This window comes from Eumetopias jubatus, unplaced genomic scaffold (genome assembly GCF_037043125.1).
Source record: "Eumetopias jubatus isolate StellerSeaLion01/CBP00866 unplaced genomic scaffold, mEumJub1_p1.0 scaffold_7, whole genome shotgun sequence".
Taxonomy (NCBI): Eukaryota; Metazoa; Chordata; class Mammalia; order Carnivora; family Otariidae; genus Eumetopias; species Eumetopias jubatus.
Window position 1 is genome coordinate 98,381,068 of NW_028274813.1, and position 23,597 is coordinate 98,404,664.

Consider the following 23,597-nt stretch of genomic DNA (forward strand, 5'->3'; position numbering starts at 1 on the left):
CTATGGCGAGTGCTGTGAATTGTGCAAGACTGTTGAATCACAGATCTGTACTTCTGAAACAAATAATGCAACATATGTTAAGAAAAAAGAAAAAGAAGAAGATAGCAGGAGGGGAAGAATGAATGGGAGTAAGTCGGAGGGGGAGACGAACCATGAGAGACAATGGACTCTGAGAAACAAACTGAGGGTTCTAGAGGGGAGGGGGGTGGGGGGATGGGTCAGCCTGGTGATGAGTATTAAAGAGGGCACGCTCTGCATGGAGCACTGGGTGTTATGCACAAACAATGAATCATGGAACCCTACATCCAAAACTAATGATGTAATGTATGGTGATTAACATAACAATAAAAAATTTAAAAAAAGAATTTCACAATTAAAAATTTTAAAAAAATTGTTTCTCAGACTAACTTCTCTGATGTAAAACTTAGAATCCCACAGTTCCAGGGCCACAGATGTCTAGGATTTGAAGGGAATACATGCATCTTCTCTGTGCCTCCTTCCCCACCTGATACCTGGGCTCCCTCTAGGCATCCTTGATGAGATGTATCCATCAGTGGTCCCAGACGCTGGTCCTATACAAATGCTGGGAATATTTTGGGAAGCTTATTAGAATATGCATTTCTGGTTGTCATCCCAGAAAGGTATTATTAGAAAGTCCACTCGTGGCTTCAGTGCAGAGTGGGCCTGGGGACGGTTCATGGAGCCACATTCCAGTGACAGGGAATGTCCCGCCTACCTCTGGAGTGGGCCCTGCCCATCGCTCCCTTGCTCCCCCAAGTCCTGCCCTCGATTCCCTCTCCTCAGCTAGCTCTGGCTCTTGGAGCATCCCTTAGATTCCATTGAGCCCCACCTCCCTGTAGCTTTTACGTACTGGGCCCCATTCTACACTTTGGGTCACACAGAACACGTCTAACTACTCCATCACAGGGACAGAATTGATGGCACCTAACACATCTCCAGGTTTTTCCTTCTCTAGAGACAACATTCCCAGTTTCGTCGCTTGCATCTCCCATTATTTGATGCCAAGTTCATAGACCATCTGTGTCATGTTCTGAAATCATTTGGGTGGTCCACGTTCTTTAAATTGTGGCACCCAGAATCAAAGGCCACACTCTAGGCGTGGTGGGCTTGCACCACACAGCAGGGCCTCTTGCTTCTCTGGCCCAGACCCTGCCTTCCTCTGAAAGCACCGTGAAATTAGATGAGATGTTCTGGGTCATAGAAGGGTTGGCTTCTGTGGAGTTACTGGCCAAACTGAGTTCCACAGGTATCTTTAGTACATGACGCTGCTGAGCCGGGTCTCCTCTATCCGTTACTGATGCCGTTGTTGGCTCTGGACCCAAGGTGAGGACCGTAGATTTATTCCTATCACATTCCCTCTTGTCAGATTCTCCAGCCTCTTGGTTTTTTGGATCCTGCCTCTCCCCTCAGTAGATTGAGTGTTCCTCCCTCTGAATCTTTCAGACTGTCTGTATTCACACTGATTTGTACCAGACTCTCTAGGCCACACAGTGGTTTGTGGTTACTGCTGTACCAGAGAGCTTTACTCTGAGCCGTGCCATATTCCATACTCACTGGTATCTATGTACATCCAGATTCTGTATCGACACCATACATAGATGTCATGGACACACTTGGTGCCCACCTCAATCTCCATGACCCTCGTTTACCAGCTCTGTGTGTCTCTTTCCCAGCTGTTTAACATGTGTTTTGATGCTAATAGTTTGTACCTGTGACCTTCAGAGGATTTCCTGGGGACAAGGAGGTTCTTGCCCCTACAGAGCACCAGAGTGCTTGGGGGTCATCTACCTCCCCTACCCACCCCCCCCTTCCACCCCCGACCAGGGAATGACTGGCTGGTGGAGGAGTACAAACACCCTTTTGTCTTAAAGCACAACTCTGAGGTGCACTTTATACTCCAGAGCTGTCCATGGAATCAGGCTGGATCTGGAACTTTCCCTGAAGTGGTGCTCTTGCTTGCTTCTTCCTCCTCCTGTGTCTCCACTCCCCTCCTGGTTTCCCCTCGGAGCACCTCCTTAGTAATCGTATGGATCCTTGGCTCAGAGTCAGTTTCTGGGAGAGATAGTAGTCATAGACTAAACAGATGGATCCGATATTCTACACGAATACACATTTATAAACATCTCAAGGCTTTTTTATTTTTTTAAAAGCAAAAAAAAAAAAAAAAACAAACCCGCTTCCCATTATAAATGAGCTATTTCACTTTTGATATAGATGCAAATACAGGTATCACTCATATTTTGATCAGTCCAATGGGATTTACTGAGAAGTCACCAATCCAGAAGCTTTCGGGCAAATCTAAATTACTCATGGAAGGAAGCACGCTTACAAAGGGGGATGTTCCTTGTGCCACCCTGCTCAGGAAGGCCCCTAATTCCTTTAACATTTCTCATCGGACTTACTCCTTCCCTTCTGTGAGGACTTTTTTTTGACATTGGGTGGAGCCTGCTTCCTCTTAAAGACAGTCACCAGGATGTCTTCCTGAAAAAATAAATACATAAGATTTCCGCCTTTGCACCTGCAACTTTTCTACTACAAGCCCATTTAGCTACTTGGAAAAGTCAGAAGGACACCTGTTTTTAGATTTGCCCCTTTGGAGTGGCACAGCCAATTGTGTTTAATGCACAGCCAAGCCCCAGGGCTGAGAAAGGAATCACTTGTTCTTAACTGATTCCCCTTCCTTCACGATCTATACAGTATTGGCCGACTGCTCACTAGGGTGACCTACCATTCACAAAAATCCTCCAGCTTGTGCTTGGTCACTCAGTTCTGTTTATTTTCTGTCGTTTGAATTCCTCCCCTCCTTTCCCTTCCACTGCTGCTGGTGGCCCTCGTGCAGAGCCTCTTTGTCTCGCATCAATACCATACCCGTGTCTAGACAGGTTTCTAAATGGTGTGCATCTGGGTGACTTGGCCAGGGTGTTGGGTTCCTCTCATTCTGCTTATCTCTAGAGCCTGCCCTCTTCTTCTACGCCCCGTGAATATGGGGTGTTTCTTGTTCTGCTTCACCCAAAGGGGCTCTATAATTCAATACTTTCGTGCTTGGGTTGGAACTGTGTCTGTCTTTTATTGTGAAAGTCTAGTCTCTGTTTGGCAGTCAGAGCAGGACTGTTGGGGCTGAATGGCAGATAAGGGAAGCTTGAGCGAAGAGCGCACAAAGTGTCAGCAAGCCTGGCTTGGCTTGGGCTCACCTACCCTGTGTCCTTGTCCAGCGATTCAACTTCTCATCGTCTCTGCCAGGAAATAACGACAGTCTCTGCGGCTCGGGACTTTGCTGGAGAAGTGGGTCCCCTCATCAGCCCCTCAACTCAAGATGGCAATAGAGAGTTTGGGGAGGGTTCAGCAGAGAGCAACAAGGACGATTCTGAAAGCAGGGAAGATAGGAAAGAGTTCTAGAAGTAGGGTGAAAGAAGGAGGTTCAGTTCAGTGATTGATTTCAAGAGAAGAAAGAGTGTCTATACAGACATCTGGAATTTTCTATAGACCTGTGCTTCAGCAGGGAAATTCAGGAATGTGTGAGCACTACTGTGATGGGAGGGATGGCAAATAAGGCAGTCCTGTCATAGCTTCTGTTCCCTTCAGCTGGAACAGCCGTGGTCCTTGGTCGCCAGAGCTCATGCTGGGCCCAGAGTCGACCGAAGCAAGGTTGAAAGGGAGCAGGGTGACCTTCCACCCCAGAGCCCTACCCCCATCCCTCTCCCATCTGCCTCATCCAATCCTTCAGTTCTGTAGGCTCTGGAGGACGTCTGGCTGGAGCAGAGGTGCTCACCTTTGATTCCCCTTTAGAAAGCAGTCAATCTTTCCATCTTCTCCTCCCAGAACTGTTCACAGAAACTCGTGACTATGACTTCGTTTTTGACTTCTTCCTTCCATTTTAGATCCACTTTCCATATATTTCTCAATCCCAGAGTGCCTTCCCACTTTCTGTCCTCCTTTCCCACGTCCTGGGGCCTCCCCACTCTCCTCTTTCTTGCAGCTCCATACATGTCGGCCTGGTAGGGAGGGCCTGTGGCATCTGTCCAATCACAGCCCTTAGTGACAGCCAGTGTGGGGAACTTTCCCAGCTGGGATAATCCTGGGCCACTGGCTGCTTCAGCTGGCGAACTGCCTGGAGACCCTAGCCCACCCTAGAAGCTGGGTTGGCAAGGATCTTGGTTTCTGTTTTGCTTGACCTTGAGTGAGTTGCAATATTGCTCTTTAACACCATTTCTTCATCCATTCAACATTTAGCGTGCCTTTGGAACATGCCGGTGGCTGCTCTAGGCAGAGATGTAAACACGATCCAGTTACAACAAAGAGCTCACAAGCTGCTGTGCCGTCTGCTGCTTTTGTAATAAACTATAATACGGCGTGCAAAGTATTATATTAACAATATGAAAAAGACTTGGGTAGACAGAGGGAAAATTAATCCATGGACCACACTTCCTTTCAAATGCTGACTCCATCTTGGGTGGTCACTTGGGTGGTTGCCATAATATAAATAAACATGGACGATGCCAGGCTATTTTGACTCTGTCTGAATGGCAGCCCATTTCCTTTCTCCCCAGGACAACATCACAAAAAAACAATAATCATTAGCTTCTTTCTACTGAGATAACCATGCAGATATTTCTAACCCATGTTGGCTTTCAACAGCCACATTTTGACCATCATCACTAGTTATTGAAAGGCAGACCCAGCTTTTAGTTTTACAAAACTCTCTGAAGAAGAGTGGGCTACATGGAAGTGGGGTACAGAGAGACCTCTCGTGGGGGGTGGAGGGATGGGAGGGCGGTACAAAGGCAGTGGACCTGGTGTTAGAACACTACAGGTCTAGTTCCAGTCTATTCACCAATTAACCTAATGTCCCTGCACCTCATTTGCAAAATAGGGACAATAGCAGTATCCATTTTGGGGGGTCATGGTGAGAATTGGTTGAGAAAATGCATACAAAGCACGTAGAATGCAGGCACAGTGGTGGTGGTGATGACAACAGGCGAGGTGACTTTGGGACAGTCACTTAGAAACTCTGGGCTCAGTTTCCTCATCTACAGAATGACTGAGTCCCACAGGAACATTCGTAATTCTGTGCAGCAATAGTTTTTGAGCATCTTTCATGTTGGTGCTACACTGGGGATTCAGAGAAGGGCAAGGCAAGGCAAAGCCCTCGCCCTCCAGAGGCTCACCACTAGGGAAGGGGACACACGTGCGTGCGCATGCACACGCACATGCACACAGATGACTCTAACAGAAGACAAGATCCCAAAGAGCTGCGAGGTTCATGAGTGTGAGTGTTCAGGGCAAGAGGGTCCTGGACAGCTTGATGGAGAGCAGTGTTGGACCTGGGCTTTGAAGAGTGAGTAGAGAGAGATTGTCTTTTCCTGCTGAAAGACACTTTATCTTTAGGATAAAGGCCAAACCTTTTAGCTAAGTACACCAGGCTCTTCACGATCTGGCTCAGCATCCTTCTGCTGCTTCTCTATTTGCCCCTACCAGTGCCCGCTCACATTATGATAGTTTTAGTACCTAAAAAATATGCCACACCTTCTCTTGCCTCCCGCCCGTCTTTGCACATGCCAGTTCTTTTGGTCTGTAACTTGCCCCTCCCTCTGCTGGGGGAGGGGTGCAGCAGAGCGGACAAGGACGGCACTGGGGTCAGACTGTGGGGTCCAGCCTAGCTGTGCCCCTGCCAGCTGATGGGGCTCTGCTGGGTTACTCAATCTCTGGGTGGGTCAGTGTCCTCATCTGCAAAATGGGGATACAGGATAATAATAGTGCCTGCCTCAAAGGGTGGTTGCGAGGATTAAATGAGGTAATGCATGCAAAGTGCTTGGCAGCTGGACCCGCAGTAATCACTGAATAAATATGAGCAGTTGTGATCAACACTCTACGCCTGGCTTGCTCCCGCTTCTATTTCAGGTGTTAGCTTAGTCATCGCCTCCCCTCGGAGTCCCTGTTGCGTGCTCCCGTTGGTATCTCCTTTTCTACCAAAACACGGGCACCTGTCACCTCTAGGTATCCCGACCGGATTGCAAACATCATGAGGACAGACAGCGCCAGCAGACTGTGTTGGCTGCTGGGAGGGACACAGGGTAGGCACTCAAATAATGAATGACAGGGGCTGAGGGTTCCAGTGATGGGGAGGGAAGCCTCCTGGGGGGCAGGCGGGTTGGCGGTGGGCCGCTGAGAACCGTGAGGCTGAACAGGCCGGTGGACCCTGACACCGCAGGCAGCAGAGAGAGCCCGGGCGTCCAGGGCTCCCTCCCGCCCCGCGAGGCACCCTGAGCGGGCGCTGCGCCGCGGGCAGGAGACGGCGCGACACCTGGGCCGGGTCTGCGCTCTGGGGAGAAAATGTGGCCGGACGGGTCGGGCGAGCGCGCTGCGGCCCCGCCCCCGGCCCCGCCCCGCCGCTCCGTGCCCGCCCCGCGCCCGCTCCCGCCCCGCCACCGCCCCGGAGCCTACCCGCCCGCGCCGCCCCCTCGGCGCCCACCTCGCCGCAGTCGCAGCCCCACCGGCCCGCACCGCCCCCGCGCAGGGCGGGAGCCGCGCGCTTATTCGGCGGGGAGCAGGGCGGCCAGCCGCCGGCTGCAGCTGCGGGATGCTGCGCTCCACGTCCACCGTCACTCTGCTCTCGGGCGGCGGCGCCAGGGCGCCCAGCAGGAGGGTGAGTAGCCGGGGGGGCGGGCGCCGCCGCCGTCCTGCTTCCCCGTCCCGGCCGCCTGGCCGTAGCGGGGTCTGGCTTTGGGGACGCGCGGGACCCGGTCCCCCGGCCTCAACCTCCCCCCGCCCCCGGACTCAACTGTACCGTACTGTCCCAGCCCCGGCCGTGATCCTTCTCTCGACGTCCAGACCCCGGCTCGTAGGGCTTAGGGGACTTTCTGGAATTCCCAGAATTTTCCTTTCCTTCCTGCCCCCTCTGGCCGGCCACGTTTATTGGTGGCACGAGTTTAAAAAGCAAGGGGAAAAGATTCCTGCAGTGTCCCTACCTGAGACTCAAAGAGAATGAATGTCTTTAACACCCCAACTTGCCTCTTTTCAGCGGTTAAAAGAAAAGGTCACTTGTCCCCACTGGTGATAGAATAACACCTATTCTGGAGTGAGCTTAGCCAAGGTGTAGGCTTCACCTTACAGGAGAGATCAACAGCTGGTTCCCCAGGAGCCCAGTAGTATGGGACTTGGGTTTCTGCAAATCACTTTCTTCATTCGGATTTAAATACCAGCACAGTGGTAGCAAGGGGAGCCCTGGGAGCCCTGGGCACCATCTCCAGGGAGGCTGCCCTTTAGAAGCGCTCTGTTTCTCTGTCACCTTGGTTGCATTTTTCCTCCCCTCTCCAGATGTGCTGTGAAGGATGCTCGGCACATGTAGGTTGCATCTGTCGTGTTCTGTATCTCTTCCAAGATCAGCGCCTCAGAGTGCACCGCCAGGAGCTGGCCTTGTGGCTGTTTAGTCCATCCATTCCTCATAGTATTCATGGAATCTACCACTTGGTGCCTCTTTTCTGTGGTTGAGACTTCTCTAATCATGTTTCCCAAGTTTTAGCTAAACAGATGCGTAAGTCCAAGTCAGGACCCCCTTTGGCACTCCGGACTTCTAGTCTTGTACACATGCCTATTTGCGTTTCCATACCTCAAACAAGTGACTGGCGGTCACCTTCTGTGCTTTCTTTAGCTCTACAAGAAAGGCATTGTGTTACTCTTGGGTGTGGGCCAAGTGATGGATTCTGAGGGGGGTGGGGTGGGTGCGGGTGTGTGTGTCTGCGTGTGCATGCACGTACACCAGACCTGTAGGGTTGACAGAACCCTGGTTGTCCAGTTATTAGCTTTGCAAAGCAAGATCCCCATCAGGTGCAAGTGGGTTTCCAAGCCTTACTCCAAGACAGGCATTTGCCTTTTTTTCTATGGAAATCCTGCACAGTTGGAACACAGCTGTGATTGAGAAAGAATGAAGTCACTGAAAAGCCAGGCCTGAGCCTGGACAGAGTCATACATGGAACCAGATTGCATGAAAATGTCAAGTGCCCCTCCAGAGATGGGCAGCTAGAGTGGGTGGGTGCAGATGTGACTAGCACACTGAAGAACCTTTCTGAAGATTGTTTTTCTCAAATGTTTACTTTCAGGTATTTCTTTAGTTGTAAGTAGCACAGTGGACAGACAGACTGTTGAGAGGCTTTGTCTTTTGAATAAGACAACCAAAATACTTTGAGCTGGAGGGGTCAGGGTCAGGGACCTGAGTCAGACCACGTAGGGCTGTTCTGAGCACATGGGTACTGGCACACTTGGTCAGGAAAGAAGATATCTAAAGGTTCTAGGGTTCCCTTTATGATTTCCTCCGCTCATGATCTGCAAATGCCCCAGGTCCTGTCTATGTGTATATGTGTGGGGGGCATGGTGGGAAGATGTGATCCGTTGATTTATTTATTTTTTTAAACAACATTTGTAGATATCCTTCTGGAGGATACAGGGCTAGGCATTGGGGTCCACTCTACCCATGGAGGCAGCCCTTGTCACAGACTACCATCGTACAAAGTGAGGGTTGTTATAGTGGGGTACAGTGTTAACAAAGTTGGGTGAAGCTAAAAGGAAGGGTTCTTCCCAAAGCAACCGAGGAAGATGTCCCTCTTCAGAGGACATTTGAGTTTAGTCTTGTAGGGTGAATAGGAGTTTGTGGGGCGATCGACATTGGATTACCGAAAGGAGAAACTATTACTCATTTTAATGTAAGTCTCGGCATATACTGTATCATAATGGCATATTGAATTTGCAAACATTTTTTTTTAGAAAAACAAGAATGGGATGTCTTGAAAATAAAATTGTAGACCAAGTAATCATGAAAAGTGTTCCTGAAGTCGAAAGTAGTTTGTCAATAAACTCTGTCATCCTGTCTTTCCTCTTCGACGTTGGACAGGTGGTGGTCTTGGACGAGAACATGCTAGCTATCAACATAGTGTTTCTGCTTTATCCAAAGAGCTTACCAAATTAGGGACTGCGGGAGAACCAGGCTGTGTTGGTCCAGATATTCAAGCCAGCTAGACATGGTGGTGACAGCTGACACTGAGCAGGGAGTTTTCTGAGTCAGCCACCCAGGGTGGTGTAGCCAGACCAGACTGTCACCGGTTATCCCCCGTCCCATGGCTGCCACCTACCATTTATACTTCCTTATCTGAAATCATCTCTCAAAGGAAAAAAAAAACTGGTGGGAAAGTAATTTGTATCAGCTGATAAGCAGAGGCATTTATGGATGCCAAGCAGCAGGGGTTGTGAAATTAGAAAAAAAAAAAATCTACCTTCAAACCAGTTGTGCACTGAAAATAGTTTTATCTATGGCAACAGCAGGAAGATAGACTGGCTGGAGAGTAAGGACAGCGTGATGCCCCTTAGAGAATGAGGGAAAACATTTCCAAAAATACCGACATCGCTTCACGATTTTGAAGGGAATTTTGCAAATGAAGTTAATCCCACTAAATGAGCCCTTGAAATGAAAGGTCGGCTGTGTGGCCAGGTTGTGTGTGTTGAGGGAGGAAGGCACGTGTTGCTTCGTGCAGCCAAATGCTTTTGGTGAAGCTGTTTGGCTGGGTCGGTGAGAGACCGAGATCTGTCAGGGGTTTCCTCCAGCGCCACGCTGTCTTGATAATAAGAGATTGTTGGCTGGTGTTGCTGGTCATGGCCCCTCAGTGGCTCATAAAAAGGAAACCAAAACAGAAGCAGACCCAAAAAGGCCACAGGATAGGACTGTCTCCTACCCTGCTCTTGCTGATATTTCTTTCTATTTGGCAACGGCTTCCTCTGTCAAAACCCAATTGGCCTGCCAGTCCTCACTCCCTAGCTAACGCACACTCTCCTAGGTCCCATTTCTGTCTGATTGGCTCAAAAAATTTTCCTTAGCTGGCCAGTGAATGGGTCAGATTTACTTCCTTTTCACAGAAATATCTGTGTGCATAACTTGTCTATCAGTGGGCTCTGAGGAAGGGACGTGGCATTGTGGGACCTCGGTGTCTGGTGGAAGGAAGCTGGCAGCGGCACCCACCAGGGACGGGTGGGCAGGTGGCCCACTGCGCCCAGAAAGCAGGCTGGCTCCTCACCAGGGCCCCCTGGACCCGGCCCTTGACGGGCCAAGTTGCGAAGTTTTGGAGCCCTGGCATCCTCAGGCCTTAGCCAAGAAGCTTCTCTCACTAAAGTGTGACAGTTGCAGGCTGAGACAAAACGTCCCAGCCTCCGTGCTTTGGTTCACCCAACTTGCCGTGTCAGAAGTAGGACGAACAGACCTGAGTCTTGGGGACTCTTAAGGAAACTTGATTTCCTCAAGACGGCGAGCCCGTGGTTCTGCAGAGGATGTGGAGTGGGATTCTGGACCCTTCCGTGTCTTCAGTGTCCTGCAAGAGGGAGGGCTGCATATGTGGTCTGCATCACAGTTCATCTGTCGTGAGCGCCCATTCCCGAACGAGAAACCCAGATGCCCGAGCTTCTGATCACTTGGAAAAGGCTTTCAAGTCAGTCAGCCTCAAAAATGGTCTAGTTGTGCTCGAGGAGCTGTGGATCCAGGGCTAACTAACCAGAGACCATGTTGAAAAGCTTCCATCTGAAATACTTTCAGCCATTACCTGCGTCTTGGTCTTAGAGCTTCCTGTGGCCGGCTCCTCCAGCCTAAAACAGTTCCCGTGTTCTCTAGCACACAGAAGAGGGCCACAGGGGTAATTCCTTCTGTCTCGCTTTAGGTGAGTGATTATTTCCTAAATTTCAGTCATACAGCTGACTCTTATTTGTACTTAAAGGCCAGAGTGCCCTTTCTAAAATGCGAAATCCAGTCAGCTCATGACCCTGCTTCAGAAGCCCCCCTTGGTACTACCAGCAACAAGTACAAATTCCATGCTAGAGCATCCAGGCCTTTCTCCTGGCCTTTGCCTTCCTTGTCCCCCTCCCACACTTTGTCCAGATATTCCAAATTACTTGCCATTCCCCAAGCTTTCCATGCTGTTCTCTGCCTCTTTCATGCCTCTTTGAGGAAGGGTCACTTCCTCCAAGGAGCTTGTCTGAACTCGCCTTTTCCGTGTTTTCCTAGAGGCCTGTGCACCCGGTCATTGCTTGCATCATCTATGATTAACTACGTGAGGAGAGGGGTTAGGGACCCTCCCTCCCCAGGCCTGGTATAATTGGTGCTTAAGAAGAGGAGGATGTCACTGGGGTCCTAAAGGGGCCACACTTCACGCTGAATTGGCAAACAGGAAACGAGGAAGAGAAGCTTGGGATAAAGCCAGCCCATCACCTCTGGCCCACCTGGGCAGGAAGCAGGTGACGGATGGCAGTGCTGGTCCAGGTGAAGGGTTTGACAGTTCTGGGAAGGCCTCCAAATAGTTCAGTTGCCTCATCCTGTTGCACAAGTTGGAGTTTCATTCCTTTGGTTAAGTCAGTGCTTCTCAACCCTGGTTATACATAGAATCACCGAGAAGCTTAAAATATCTATGCCCCGGCCCCACCCCAGACAGTTTAAATGTGTACCTCTGAAAGTAGAGAATAACACTAGTGTTTTTCAGGAAGCTCCCCAGGTGATTCTAATGTGCAGCCAAGAATGCGAACTACTTCTTTAGTCATTGCTGTCTTCTTACAGCTTTCTTGGGAATACAGACACTCCTGGGACAGTGCTCTGGAAGGTCCCATTGGCTTTGTGAAAGGTCAAGGTGGTGGTGTGGGAAGGGGGGGTTCCTAACACTCCAGGTCATGCTGGTATTTGTGTGCATTCATCGACCTGCATTTTCTCTCTGCATGTTGGCATTCCTGGGCACATTGTGTGCTGGTACAGAAGTGAGCCCGTGAGGACAGGAAGGAGAGGTCACTGTCTTTATATTTATGAATTTTGTCTGGAGTCTGTCCTGACACGGGAAAGAGGGGCTGGAGAACACCATACACCACCTACAAAGAGTCCAAGTATGTAGATCAGCTCCTGCCCCCTGGGCCATATTTGGCCCTCTTGGCTTGCTTTGGATGCCTCTGAGATAAGAATGGTTTTCCCAGTGGCCTGCAAAACCTAAATATTTTCTATTTCGCCCTTCACAGAAGAGGTTTGCCCCACTCTGATGTAGATCACCAGGCCTGTAAGTTCAGGGCCACGGCAGGGCTAAGAGGCCACCTCCAGGTGAACCATGCCTTGTTCCGTACAGTCCAGAGATGTAATGCTTGTGCCGAGCAGAGTGTGGTGTCTGTCCTCTGAGCCACATCACAGAAACCACACCTCCTGTTGTTAGGTGGAACTGGGCAGGAACCCACAGTCACAAAGTGAACCAGGCCTTAGAGTAATGGAAATGCATTTGGCTAATTTCCTTAGGGAAGTACGTCTTTGTCAACTGAGCAACCCCTGCCCCCTCCCTGGGTCATGTTCTCCACCCCTTTTAATTTGATGATAGTTTTCTCTTGGGTGAGCTCATGTGCTAAAGCTAAGAGCATGATGGTATGTGGCTCCCCAGTTTCTCCCATAGATGGAGACCTGCCTTCTGCCTCCACAATGCGGGGGTCAGAAACAAGGTCCCAGAGGACCTGCCTAGCTCCCAGGTGCCCTGAGTTGCAGACAAGGGCTTGGTTGTGTATTTTCTTGTGGAGGAGGCTTGAATACTATCTGCCCCTCCCTTGATGTCCCTCCCAGGAGGGGTTGGTTTGAAGAAAGTAGAAGGCTCTCTGGGGAGTTTCAGGTATATTCGCCTTACTGTGTTTTAGTTCAACCTAAAAAGAAACTCATACTGACATTTAATTTACTGAGCAAGCGCTTATTATGTGTTGATACTATGCTAAGCCCTATAAGGGCAACAAAAGCAATTAAAGCACAAAGCTTGCTTGATCTCTCCCCATATTTTCCCCCCTTCCCTCCATGTTGTAATGCATGGAATATAATAGGAGGTACTGATGAATTGCTGTTGAATCACTGAACTCAGATTTTGAGTGTTAGTCCCTTCCTCCAAAGAGGTGAATGACTCCTGATTGTCTTCCACTAGAGACCTTGCTTCTCCATCAGGCCTTTGTAGCTTGTTAGAGTTTGGCCTCTACCTGTCTGTCCGTTTTCCTGCCCCACTCTAGTGTACGCTGTAGGCCCACTTACTGTTCTCAGAACATTCTCACATCTGAGCCTTTGGCCACAGCCTGGAGCAAATGCCTGGCCTGGTAGTTGTTTGCTGTTGTGATGATGGATTCTCCAAACCTCAATGAACCACAAAGTCCTTTTGGACTTTTTGTCTTTCTATACCCAGCTCAAGTGTCATCTCTAGGAGCCTTTGATAAACTCCCACCTCCAGTTAAGACTGTGGTTCCTTTTATATTCCTACCCCTTTATAAGGAAGTGCAGTTCCACCAAGCCTTAACCACCAAGCTACCCTGTGTTGGTTACACTAAGTGTTCTTATTCGCCTTGTTTGGGTGTATTTTTGGAAGCTGAGCTCTTGGGAACATGGCTATTTCTTTTTCATCTTGGTACCCTCATTGCCCTTAAAAGTATTTTATAAGTAGTGGGTGCTCCATAACCTAATGATCAAATACACTGAGTCTACCTTCCTGCTTTCGATCCAGTGGAAAGGACCCTTGCTTGGGGGGACAGCTAATCCAATAGCTGTGGTGTTCAGGGTAAGTAAGATTCAGTTCTTCTCATTGTTCAGAACATAGGGCTGAGCCAGGTGCTGTGGGAGTCCCTGGGAATAAAGTACCCTACCTTCCTCCGGTACTGCCCAGCCTGGGCTGCTCTGGGTATTGTGTATTAGAGTTTAAGGAAGCCGTGGAGATCAGCATCATAAAATGCTCAGAGAGATAAGCAACTGTGCCTTGATCTTACTCAGTGGGAAAATTTCCCACGGGGAGATTACCTGAAAGTGAATGAATTAAAGGAGGTAAACTATACCAGGTCAACCTAGTGGGTACCTTCAAGTGCTACTTAGTGCTTCTGTTGAGGAATTCAGGATATTTTCTAGACCTCTGGGTTGTTCTCTTTGCTGCTCCTGAGGCAGTCCTATGGGTCTAGGAAAGCTTGATCTGTCTCTCTCTTTTGAATACATTGCCTCTCAATCTTTATTACTGCTATTACTGCCATTATTTTTAATGAAAAAAACTGACACATACTTGGAACAGTTGGAAACAATGTGGGAATCCCACCATACAGAGGTAACCATCACCACCATCAGTTGGTTGTGTTTCCTTCAAGACAATTTTTTCCATCAATCTATGTAGATTATTAGAGTGCATTTAAAAAACAAAAATGGGATTATTAGTCACATTTTTTCTTGCAATTTTCTTTTTTTTCACACGACAACACATTTGGCCATCTTATCAGGAAGGTGTCTGACCCTCTTCCAAGCTGGGTTTAAACTGTGTGTAGTCCGTCCGTCAGCGGGCCAGCACTGATGAGAGGAGCCCATGCCTTAAAGCACCTCTAAGGACAAGAGTAAACATTTAACACAGGGGCCTGGGTGTTTAGAACCTGCTGCAGCTGCCGGATAGCTTTGAGGTCAAATGTGTGATTTTACAGGTTCGTTTTATGTTCATTCATTATCTATCACCAGGTAAAACTGATGGTTTAGGGGAAATACATTCTATTTATCCTGGGGCTTTGTCATCCCCCAGGGTACACTTGGCTCAGTGTGGAGTGCTGCAGGAAGTATGCTGAGGAGTATCAGAGTTCTGGGCGGACAGATCAAGAATTGTCTCAAATAGGGGAAGGGAGCATTGCACTTTTGGGTGATTGGACCAGTGGGGTCCCTTCTGGGCCTTGTGTCCTCTTCAGTCTTTAGTTTATTCTGAAATTTCCTGCCATTAGGGACCAATTACCATACCAAAAGGTATCACTTACAATAGATCCGTTGACCAAATGGTAGTTATCATGGAAAGCAGAACCATAAAGCCAAGTTGGGCCTGTTTCATTTTGGAGCTTATAGGATGATGATCGCATCTCAGTAACAATACAAATCTCTCATACCGTTAGAGGCTTACTGTGTGCCAGACTTCCTTTAATCTGCGTTTACACTTGAGATTCAAAGAGATTGAATAGCTTGCCCATAGTCAACACAGCCAGTAGGCATTGATACCTTTGTGTGTGCACTTGTGCAAGTGTGTGCTCGTATTTACCCATGTGTGTATGTACACACGTGTGTGTATGGAATGGGGTGCAGGAGAAAAGCACTTCCTTTTCTCTGCAAAATGATGCTGCGGACTAGATCAGCCTATCACAGATGATTGTTGACCGTCACAGACTTGGGTTGCCTACCTGGTGTGAGTTACACTTTGATGTTTGTGCAAATGCCAGCTGGTTCCGACCGGTCCGGGCGGCCCCAAGTCAGAGGTTTGCCCTTCTCTGGAGGAACTCGGATTCCCAGCAGCGCTCTCGGCCGTCAGCTAAGAGCGCGCTACCTCCTAGCTGGAATGGGTGGTTTGTCTTTGGCCAACATGACTAGCAGTGTGCTTTGAAGCTTCGGTGCCAAGTTGGCCACATCAGGGACAGTGAGAGCCCTGTGGTCCCTGGGGGATGAAGCTTGCCCAGAGGAGAGTGAGGATGGAGAATGATTGTGAGGCCAAGTCATTTAGCCGAAAGAGCTGGGGTTTTTAAGTCCAGAGGAGAAGAGCTTCAGAGGGAAGGAGGCCAATGTGGAGAAAAGGGAATTCTATTGCTGTCCCTGAGGGGAACCCCGGGTCCCTTAGGTCGGAGTTCTGAGGGAACATGTAAGTTCATCATCAGGAAGCTGGAGGTACCTGGGAGCAAAATGGGATGTCTCGAAGGGAGGTGACAGTGTGTGTGGAGGTGCTAACGCATGTCCCAAATGGACTCTCTTACCTGCTCATGGAAAATGCTATCCTCAGTCTCAGCGCCCACCTGCCAGGTACATGGGTGCGTGTGGGGGTTCCTTCCTAGGCTGGCAGGTTGGACTTCAAAGGTCTTTACAATCCTATCCCATTCTGGGTGTCTAGGCTGCAGGGTAGTTTTGCTTAGAGGCCGCCCTGTGGACCCGTGCGGACCCATGACCCTGCAGACAAGGCTGGGGGTATATTAATTTGCTAGGACTGCTATAAAAAGTACCACCAACCAGGTAGCTTAAACAACAGACATCTATTATCCCATAGTTTTGGAGCTGGAAGTCCAAAATCAAGGTGTTGACAGGGTTGGTTCCTTTGAGGCCTGTGTGGGAGTGACCTGTTCTAGGCCTCTCTCTTCAGCATGTTCACATGGTGGTCTCCCTATATGTGTGTCTGTCTTCAGGTTCCCCTTTTTATAAGGATATCAGTCATTTGGGATTAGGCCCACCCTAACGACCTCATTTCAACTTAATAACCTCTGTAAAGAGCCTGTTTCCAAATACAGTCACATTCTGAGGTCCTGGGGGGTAAGACTCCAACATAGGAATTTTCAGGGGACACAATGCAGTCCATAACAGGGACAAGCAGCACTCCCATGAGTCAGGCCCACATGGCTGTGGGCTGGGTACTCTGCGTGCTGCTGGGACCCTCTTTGGCCTTTTCCAGTGGCCCAATCACTTCTCCTTAGGAAGTCACAGCAGGACCAGGCTGTGACATTAGGGTGAAATAGACATCATGTGGCATTAACTATATTCTCATTGTTGTGCAGACGTCACCACCATTCATCTCCAGACTATTTTTATCTTCTCAAACTGGAACTCCATACCTGTTAAATAATAACTCTCCATTCCTCTGTGTCCTCAGCCCCTAGCAATTACCATTCTGCTCTCCGTCCCCATGCATTTGACTCTTCTAGGTACCTCATACAAGTGGAGTCATACGATATTTGTCTTTGTATGATTGGCTTCTTTCACTAACCATGATGTCCTCAAGGTTCATCCGTGTTGCAGTATGTGTCAGAATTTCCTTCCCTTTTAAGGCCGGATAATATTCCAGTCTACGTAGATACCACATTTTATTTATCCATTCAGCCAGTGACGGACATTGGTGTTGCTTCCACCTTTTGGTGTTGTGCATGGTGCTGCTGTGAACATGAGTGTATGGACTTTTTAAAAAAACTCTGTGCTTGTGCGTGTGCTTGTCCGTTAGAGAAAGATTCAACAGATAGTCCCGGAGAAAGCACCTTCACAGCCCAGACACCACGGTGTGTATTTTGACCTATGCGTGTGAGCTGTGATCATTCTGTACATGCTGTTATGGAACCTGAACCAATTAAAAAAAAAAATGTTTGCTGTGAAATTACTTGTTAATGTCCTTGTTTGGAAGAGCAGGTTGGTGAGTGCCTGATGGCAGGCCGGGCAAAAACTGGTCTTATCCTCAGGGTCTCCTGTGTGGTTGGTACGACCACCTCATTGCTCGGTGGCGGAAACAGGCTCTGGGAAGCACAAGCTCACCCAGCATATTTCTGCCTTCAAGGCGGGTTCCTAACTGGCTTCTCCTCTCCGTCTCTCCTAGGCAAATGTCTGCAGACTGCGGCTGACCATACCCCCTGAGAGTCCAACCTCAGAGTCAGGTGAAAAGAAGGTTGGAAGAAAAGAACAAGTAAGCGGTCTCTGAGGCAAAGCTCTGACAAGTTCTCATCTTTGCGCTCTTTCGTTTGAACCCCGTCCCCCGCCCGCCCTCTATGCAGGCTGTTCACAGAGTCTGACTGTCAGTGACTCTGCTGATGAAAAGGCCCTCCTGACCTTGCCACCGCATCCTCCGTCTTCCTAGAAGTCCGACCGCCCTGCCTGGCTGGCTCCGCCGGCCTCCTGGCCCTGCTCTTGTTTCTTGCTGAACGCTGGCTCTGTGGGGCCCTGAAGCTGTAGGGACGTTCGCCTTAGTGACAGGTGCCGTGGCAGGGAACGGGCTTTTCCTGAAAGAGCCCAGTCCTGTGGAGTCACAGGGCCCATTGTGAGCTGCCCGAGGCCGAGCCTGTCTCCGCCGCTGGAGGCCGAAGCACAGCTCACGGGGAAGGCCGCCTGGAGAGAACGAGCCCAGCGGGCAGCCTGGACTCGCGGCAGGGGCACTGGGCTCAAGGGCGGAGCAGATTTCTGTGCTAAGTGCTGGGCCGCGAGTTATCTGACCTTGTCCTCGTCTTAGAGGAGCTCGAAGTTTTTCAGGGGGGACAGACTGGGGAGCGATGTTAGCGTGATAGTTCAAGTGTTAGGGTCCGGAAGGGCAAGAGGCTCTGGGAACATGGGGAAGGGAAGAGCTGACTGCTGGGGGTGACACTGAAGCGGAGGCCCAGCAGAGGCATAGGAGGTGCCGCTCACCTCTAGGTGTCTTGTCCCGAGCAAGCCATTTTTCTCACCCACAGAGAGTTATGGGACATGTCCTGTATTCCGGGCACTGTGCGTTGGGTGTAGGGTACCAGTACTCCGCGGCAAGTCCAGAGGTGAACAGAGCAGTGAGCAAAAAGTGCCTGTCAGTCACGGAACTTACCTCTTAGTCGGGGGCAGAAGGAGAATTAAAAAATAATATTTCATTTTTTTAAAGTTTTTATTTATTTATTAGAGCGAGAGAGCACAAGCAGGGGGAGCGGCAGGCAGAGGGAGAGGGAGAAGCAGGCTTCCTGCTGAGCAGGGAGCCCAACCTGGGACTCGATCCCAGGGCCCTGGGCTCATGACCTGAGTTGAAGGCAGACGTTCAACCGACTGAGCCACCCAGGCAGCCCTAAAAAATTGTATTTTATAGAATTTCAAAGGTAGTAAGTGCTGATGGAGACAAATAAAACCAGAGAAGGGAACACGAGTGCCGGGGGTAGGTAGTAATCGTTCTTGTGCATATATTTTGTGTAAGCATAAAATAAAATAGTAAAATGATAGGCTATGTGATCATAGAAGTTTTATGAATGGAATCATGAGACAATGACAAGCCTTGCTACGGAGTTGACCGCTAACGTGGCCACCTGTAAAAAAGGAAGCTCCTCTGTGAGTGGTACATGGTTGAGAAAATCCTTAAATTTACTGGGTTGGTCTTTGTCTCTCCTCCCCTTCTCTTAGCCCCTTCTCCCCCCCCTTCCTACTAAGTACAGAGCTGTGTGTACTAATTCAAATGATGAATGACAGGGGAAGGGGGAAGGGGGCAGGGGATGAGGAAATGACTAGCACCAGGTTGAGAGAAAGTGAAGTTGCTTGTCTGCTTAAAGAGGGAGGATGAGTCCCACCAAAGGATCCAGAAAAAAATGGCTGGCCCCACGTGGGAGCAAGGCCAGTCCAGGGCGAGCCTGGGATGTCTCCTGCCGGAGAGTGAGGCGGGCACTCACACGGCAGGGGTCATAGCAAAGGACCCAGAAGCCAGTTTGAAGGGGGTCTCACTGAACTGGCAAAACCGGAACAATGTGAACATCAAAGTAATGACAGGGGCCCCTGGGTGGCTCAGTCGGTTAGGCGTCTGCCTTTGGCTCGGATCGTGATCCCGGCGTCCTGGGATTGAGTCCCGCGTCGGGCTCCCTGCTCTGTGGGGAACCTGCTTTTCCCTCTGCCTCTCTGTCTCTCATGAATAAATAATAAAATCTTTAAAAAAAAAAAAGTAATGCCAGTAATATGTTTTGACATGTTGCATAATAAAAAAAAAAGATTCACGAGTGTACAGTAATCATCAGAGATTTACAAAGGGCAAGCTCTTTTATAGAACTTCAGCTGATAAACTCGGAAAATCTCTATTTTGTAACCCCTAGGTCAGTTCATCAGTGGACGCAAAGGCTAGTTGGTGGAAGATTATCATGGAACAGTGTTTTCACACGCTCCCAGAGCATGCCCTCACACGTTACCTCCTGGCTCCACAGGTACAATGGTACAGTCTGGCAGCCAGCATTTCAACCAAAGCTCCAGTCTAGCTCTCCCAGGAAGGGGGCAGCCTGACCTATGGGCTCCCGAAGTGATGCAGCCAAGGAGTGCCCGATATCACCTATGTGATGTTCATGCCAACTTGTTCAACTAAATCGAATAATAAGGAAACAAACCCCACATGTGGGACATTCTGCAAAAACATTTGGCCAAAAGGAGACTATAAGGAGGGTTAACATCAAATATAATGAGTGAACCTTGGTTAGATCTGGGATCAAAAAAAATCTGTAAAAGTTATATTGGGGTAATTGTACAGTTTTGAATATGAACCACATATTCGATATTATTGAATAACTCTTACTTTTCTTACTTGTGATAATGGTACCTTGAACTATTTTCTCAGCCTGTGTGTAGCTTTGAACATTCTCTGAAGAAGTTTGGGGGTTAAAGCTCATCACCAGAACCACCCAGCCAGACACCTGTTGTTGACTAGATGGAGGGGGGCGCTGTGATGCTGGGGGGGTGTCCCTTCTGCCCTCTCTGCTGCCTTGTCTGTCCTTTTAGGGAACTGGACCTGAGCTGTGTCCAGGGGCTCACGGCTGCTTAACACATGAGGAATCAGAAGGAGCACTTTTTGAGGAAGCGGCCTAAGCTGGAGGGAGTGAAGGAGAGGGGCCGTAGTGGCTGTCTCCGTATGCGCGGCAAGGGAAGTGGGGAGTCTGGTCTGTTGGAGCTAGACCCCAGCTGCGTGCCTGGGAGCGGTTTATGAAGGGTTTCTGCTGCTGCGAGGCACTGGAGGGCACGTCAGCGCTGAGAGGAATCAAGTCTTCCCAAGCAGAGAGGGCGCGTGTTCTACATCAAGCGGGAGTTGGTAACCTAGTCATATACTTAGATGTGCCCATTTTGTCTTAAACAGTGCTTTTCAAACTTTTCAAAGCCATAAGACTCTCTTTTTTTAATCCAGATATTATCATGAGCCCTTGTATGTAAAGCAGGTAAAAGTGGCGGTATGGGGGCCAGAGTCCCTCCTGTGGGCACGGGGGCAGCCCAGGGCTGTGAGGAACACTGGGCAGGAGCCGTGGCGGCAGAACATGCTCCAGGAGGCCTCGCACGCTGCTGGGTGGACCTGGTGTGCAGCCAAGCGCCCATCTGTGATGCGTCGGTGACTCACTGCCGAGGAATCGGGGTAGAGTGGAGGAGGGTGGGGCCGGCCGTTTCCTCAGGACTGAAGTCCTTGGGTGGTGGTTGCACCAGAAGGTACTGGTGGTATAGCTGTGAGGCCATTCTGAGTGATTTTGCCACCATGTCCTGGCCAGCTTCCTACGTTTGAGTCACTGGGGTCAGGGGCCAGGCACGGGCAAGGAGGCCCTGAAAATGCCGCGTGATGCGCCTCCACCATGGTTGTCCCTCCCCCGGGACGTGGTGGCCCCGCAAAAGTGCAGGGCGCCAAGAACTCGGGACCACCCTCCCTGTGGAGGGGACTTGGGTTTCTTGGAGGGGCCGGGGGTGTACAAGGGCTGGGGGGATCGGAGCTGGTGCGGAGGGGGAAGTGGGAAGGCCTGCCAGGTGTCCGATGAAGCCGAACTGGTAGGACCATGTCTGGGATCCTGCTGGAGCTGCTGCTGACGGAGGGCGGGCCTGGGCCTTATTCTTTGACGTCGTTGTGGCTGATGCTTTGTGTGTTCCGAGCACCTGGGATCCCGGGGGCAGCTGACCACACATACATGCCAGCTGGGCCGTTCTTCCGCGCGCTCTTCCCAAAGTCACCGCAGAGAGACCCTTTACAGGGGAGGGCTCTGGCGCCTGGTGGATCTTGCCCAGCTTCGTGATGGTGTGTTTGGAGACTTCTGGAGGCAGTCACCGCAGAGGCGTCTTTTTCTGGAGTCCCGGGCTCCAGGGGGGTAAGGGGGAGGTTTCCTGCCCTTATGGCAGGCTGGTCCTGCCTACTGCTTTTAGTTCTTCTCTTCTAGAAGGTACCGGCAGCCCCGAGACTGCTTTTTGCCAGCCACAGATGAGCTCCCAAACACTTAGTTTCTCTGCCACTCCGTTTCCTTGTCTTCAAAGGAAGCACAGTAATGCCTGGTTGCAAAGAGTAAGTGAGCTAATATATGAGAAGACCCACCAAAGTGGCCTGTAATATTGCTTAGAGAGGCAGTGACTCGGGGCCAGGCTCAACCCTTCGAATGCCAAGCACAGTGGCCCTTCTTTGCTTTTCTCCCTTAGGCTTCTGGGAGTTACTCCCCCTCCTGGAACTGCCTTTCCTGCATCTTCATCTTGGGCTGTGCCCGTGGCATCTTAGTTTGATATCCGTATGCCCTTCCCCGTAAATCTGAGCCTCTCTCTGCCCGTGTCCTCAGGCCTTGCTTTCTCGCTCTGCAGACTTTACCTCCGAGAGCTGCTCCTTTCCTGGCTGGGAGCCAGCTTCTCTGGGGAGATGCTCACCCTGCACATCAGCTCTGTCCTGCTGAGCCCTGTCCTGCTGGTGGCCGGGCCAGTTTTCCGTGTTCTTTACATGTGGTATTTTTAGGATACAGGTATCTCATCAGCGCATTACCATTATTTTGGTATTTTAAAAATATGAATCTGGATCATTTAAATGAATAGACATACCCAGAAAGGTCTAGGCTGCATGAGAGTTTGGAATGGAACCTACGTATTCACATTTAGGAAGTGACCCCACCCTCCCTCCGTGTGAAAGTCTCCTGAGGCATCTCACATTCCCATTGCCCAATGACCAGCGAGAAGGAGTGTGTTTTCTTGCATTTGTTCCCCATAGGTATTTCCTCAGAGCCATTTGCAATGGGTGATGTCTTTTTATTTTGTGTACCAGAGCCCAGCTCCTTGCCTTGCACACAGTAGGTGCTTCAGGGATGACTTATGATTTTGTTGTTGTTGTTTTGTTTTGTTTTAGTTTTTAGGGCTGCCATAGCAGAGTACCATGAACTGCAATGGCTTAACCAACAGAAATACATCGGCTTACAGTTTTGGAGGTTAGAAGTCTGGGGTCAGGGTGTCAGTCAGCAAGGCCATGCTCTGTCTGCAGGCTCTAGAAGAATCCTTCCTTGCTTCTTACAGCTGCTGGTGGCTGTGGCAGTCCTTGGTGTGTGGCTGCCTAACCCTAGTGTTCACGTGGTGTTCTCCTGGTGTGTGTGTGTGTGTGTGTGTGTGTGTGTGTGTGTGTCCAAATTTTCTCCTTTTTATGCGGATACCCATTATACTGGATTAGGGCTCACTCTAATGACCTCATTTTAATTTGCCGTCTCTCCAAATAAGGTTAAGTTTGGAGGTACCAGGGGTTAGGACTCCAACATATCTTTTTTGGCAGGACACAATTCAGCCCAAAACAAATTTCTTTGAGAATGTTACCTGAAATTATATTAACAACTCAGATAAATTAGCTGTGGGCTTTTGTTTATATATTAAAAATTATTAAAAATATGGGAGAGGAAATGCTCTTAGTTTGTGGGTACACATTTCATACTGAGGAAGTGATAAATATGGAATAGAATGTTTATAAAATTGTTGAACATTAAAATTCAAATTGGTGTAATGTTGAAATTAACCCCCATCATTTCCAAAGAATTTTGTGAATGTATGTACGCATATTCCTATGCAAATCTGTATGTAGTGTGTTCTTAGAGACACACACACACACACACATACACACACACACACACAAAGGCAGTAAGAGAACTAACACCAGCTATTACAGATTTATCAGCTAAATCAGGGTCTCACTGTGTACTTGAATTTTAGCAAGCACGACCTGAGCTCTGCTGAGTCTGTGTGGTGGTGAAGGCTTTTGCAAATGACAAAGTAATTTGAGGCAGATGATATTTGTTTTCTTTCTTCCTTTCTTTCTTTCTTTCTTTCTTCCTTTCTTCCTTTCTTCCTT

The 23,597-nt window shown here is 49.5% G+C and overlaps 1 protein-coding gene across 1 annotated transcript in view; it reads left to right on the top strand.

Annotated features, from left to right (window-relative positions):
* The first annotated feature begins 6,575 nt into the window (after nucleotides 1–6,575).
* Nucleotides 6,576–23,597, top strand: part of MYZAP (myocardial zonula adherens protein) — an 85,832-nt gene continuing 68,810 nt past the window's right edge. Inside the window, exons 1-2 of the mRNA XM_028100156.2 lie at nucleotides 6,576–6,664; nucleotides 17,388–17,474. Coding sequence (XP_027955957.1) covers nucleotides 6,599–6,664; nucleotides 17,388–17,474 — 153 coding nt within the window. The 5' untranslated portion in view covers nucleotides 6,576–6,598. The remainder of the gene's footprint in view (nucleotides 6,665–17,387; nucleotides 17,475–23,597) is intronic.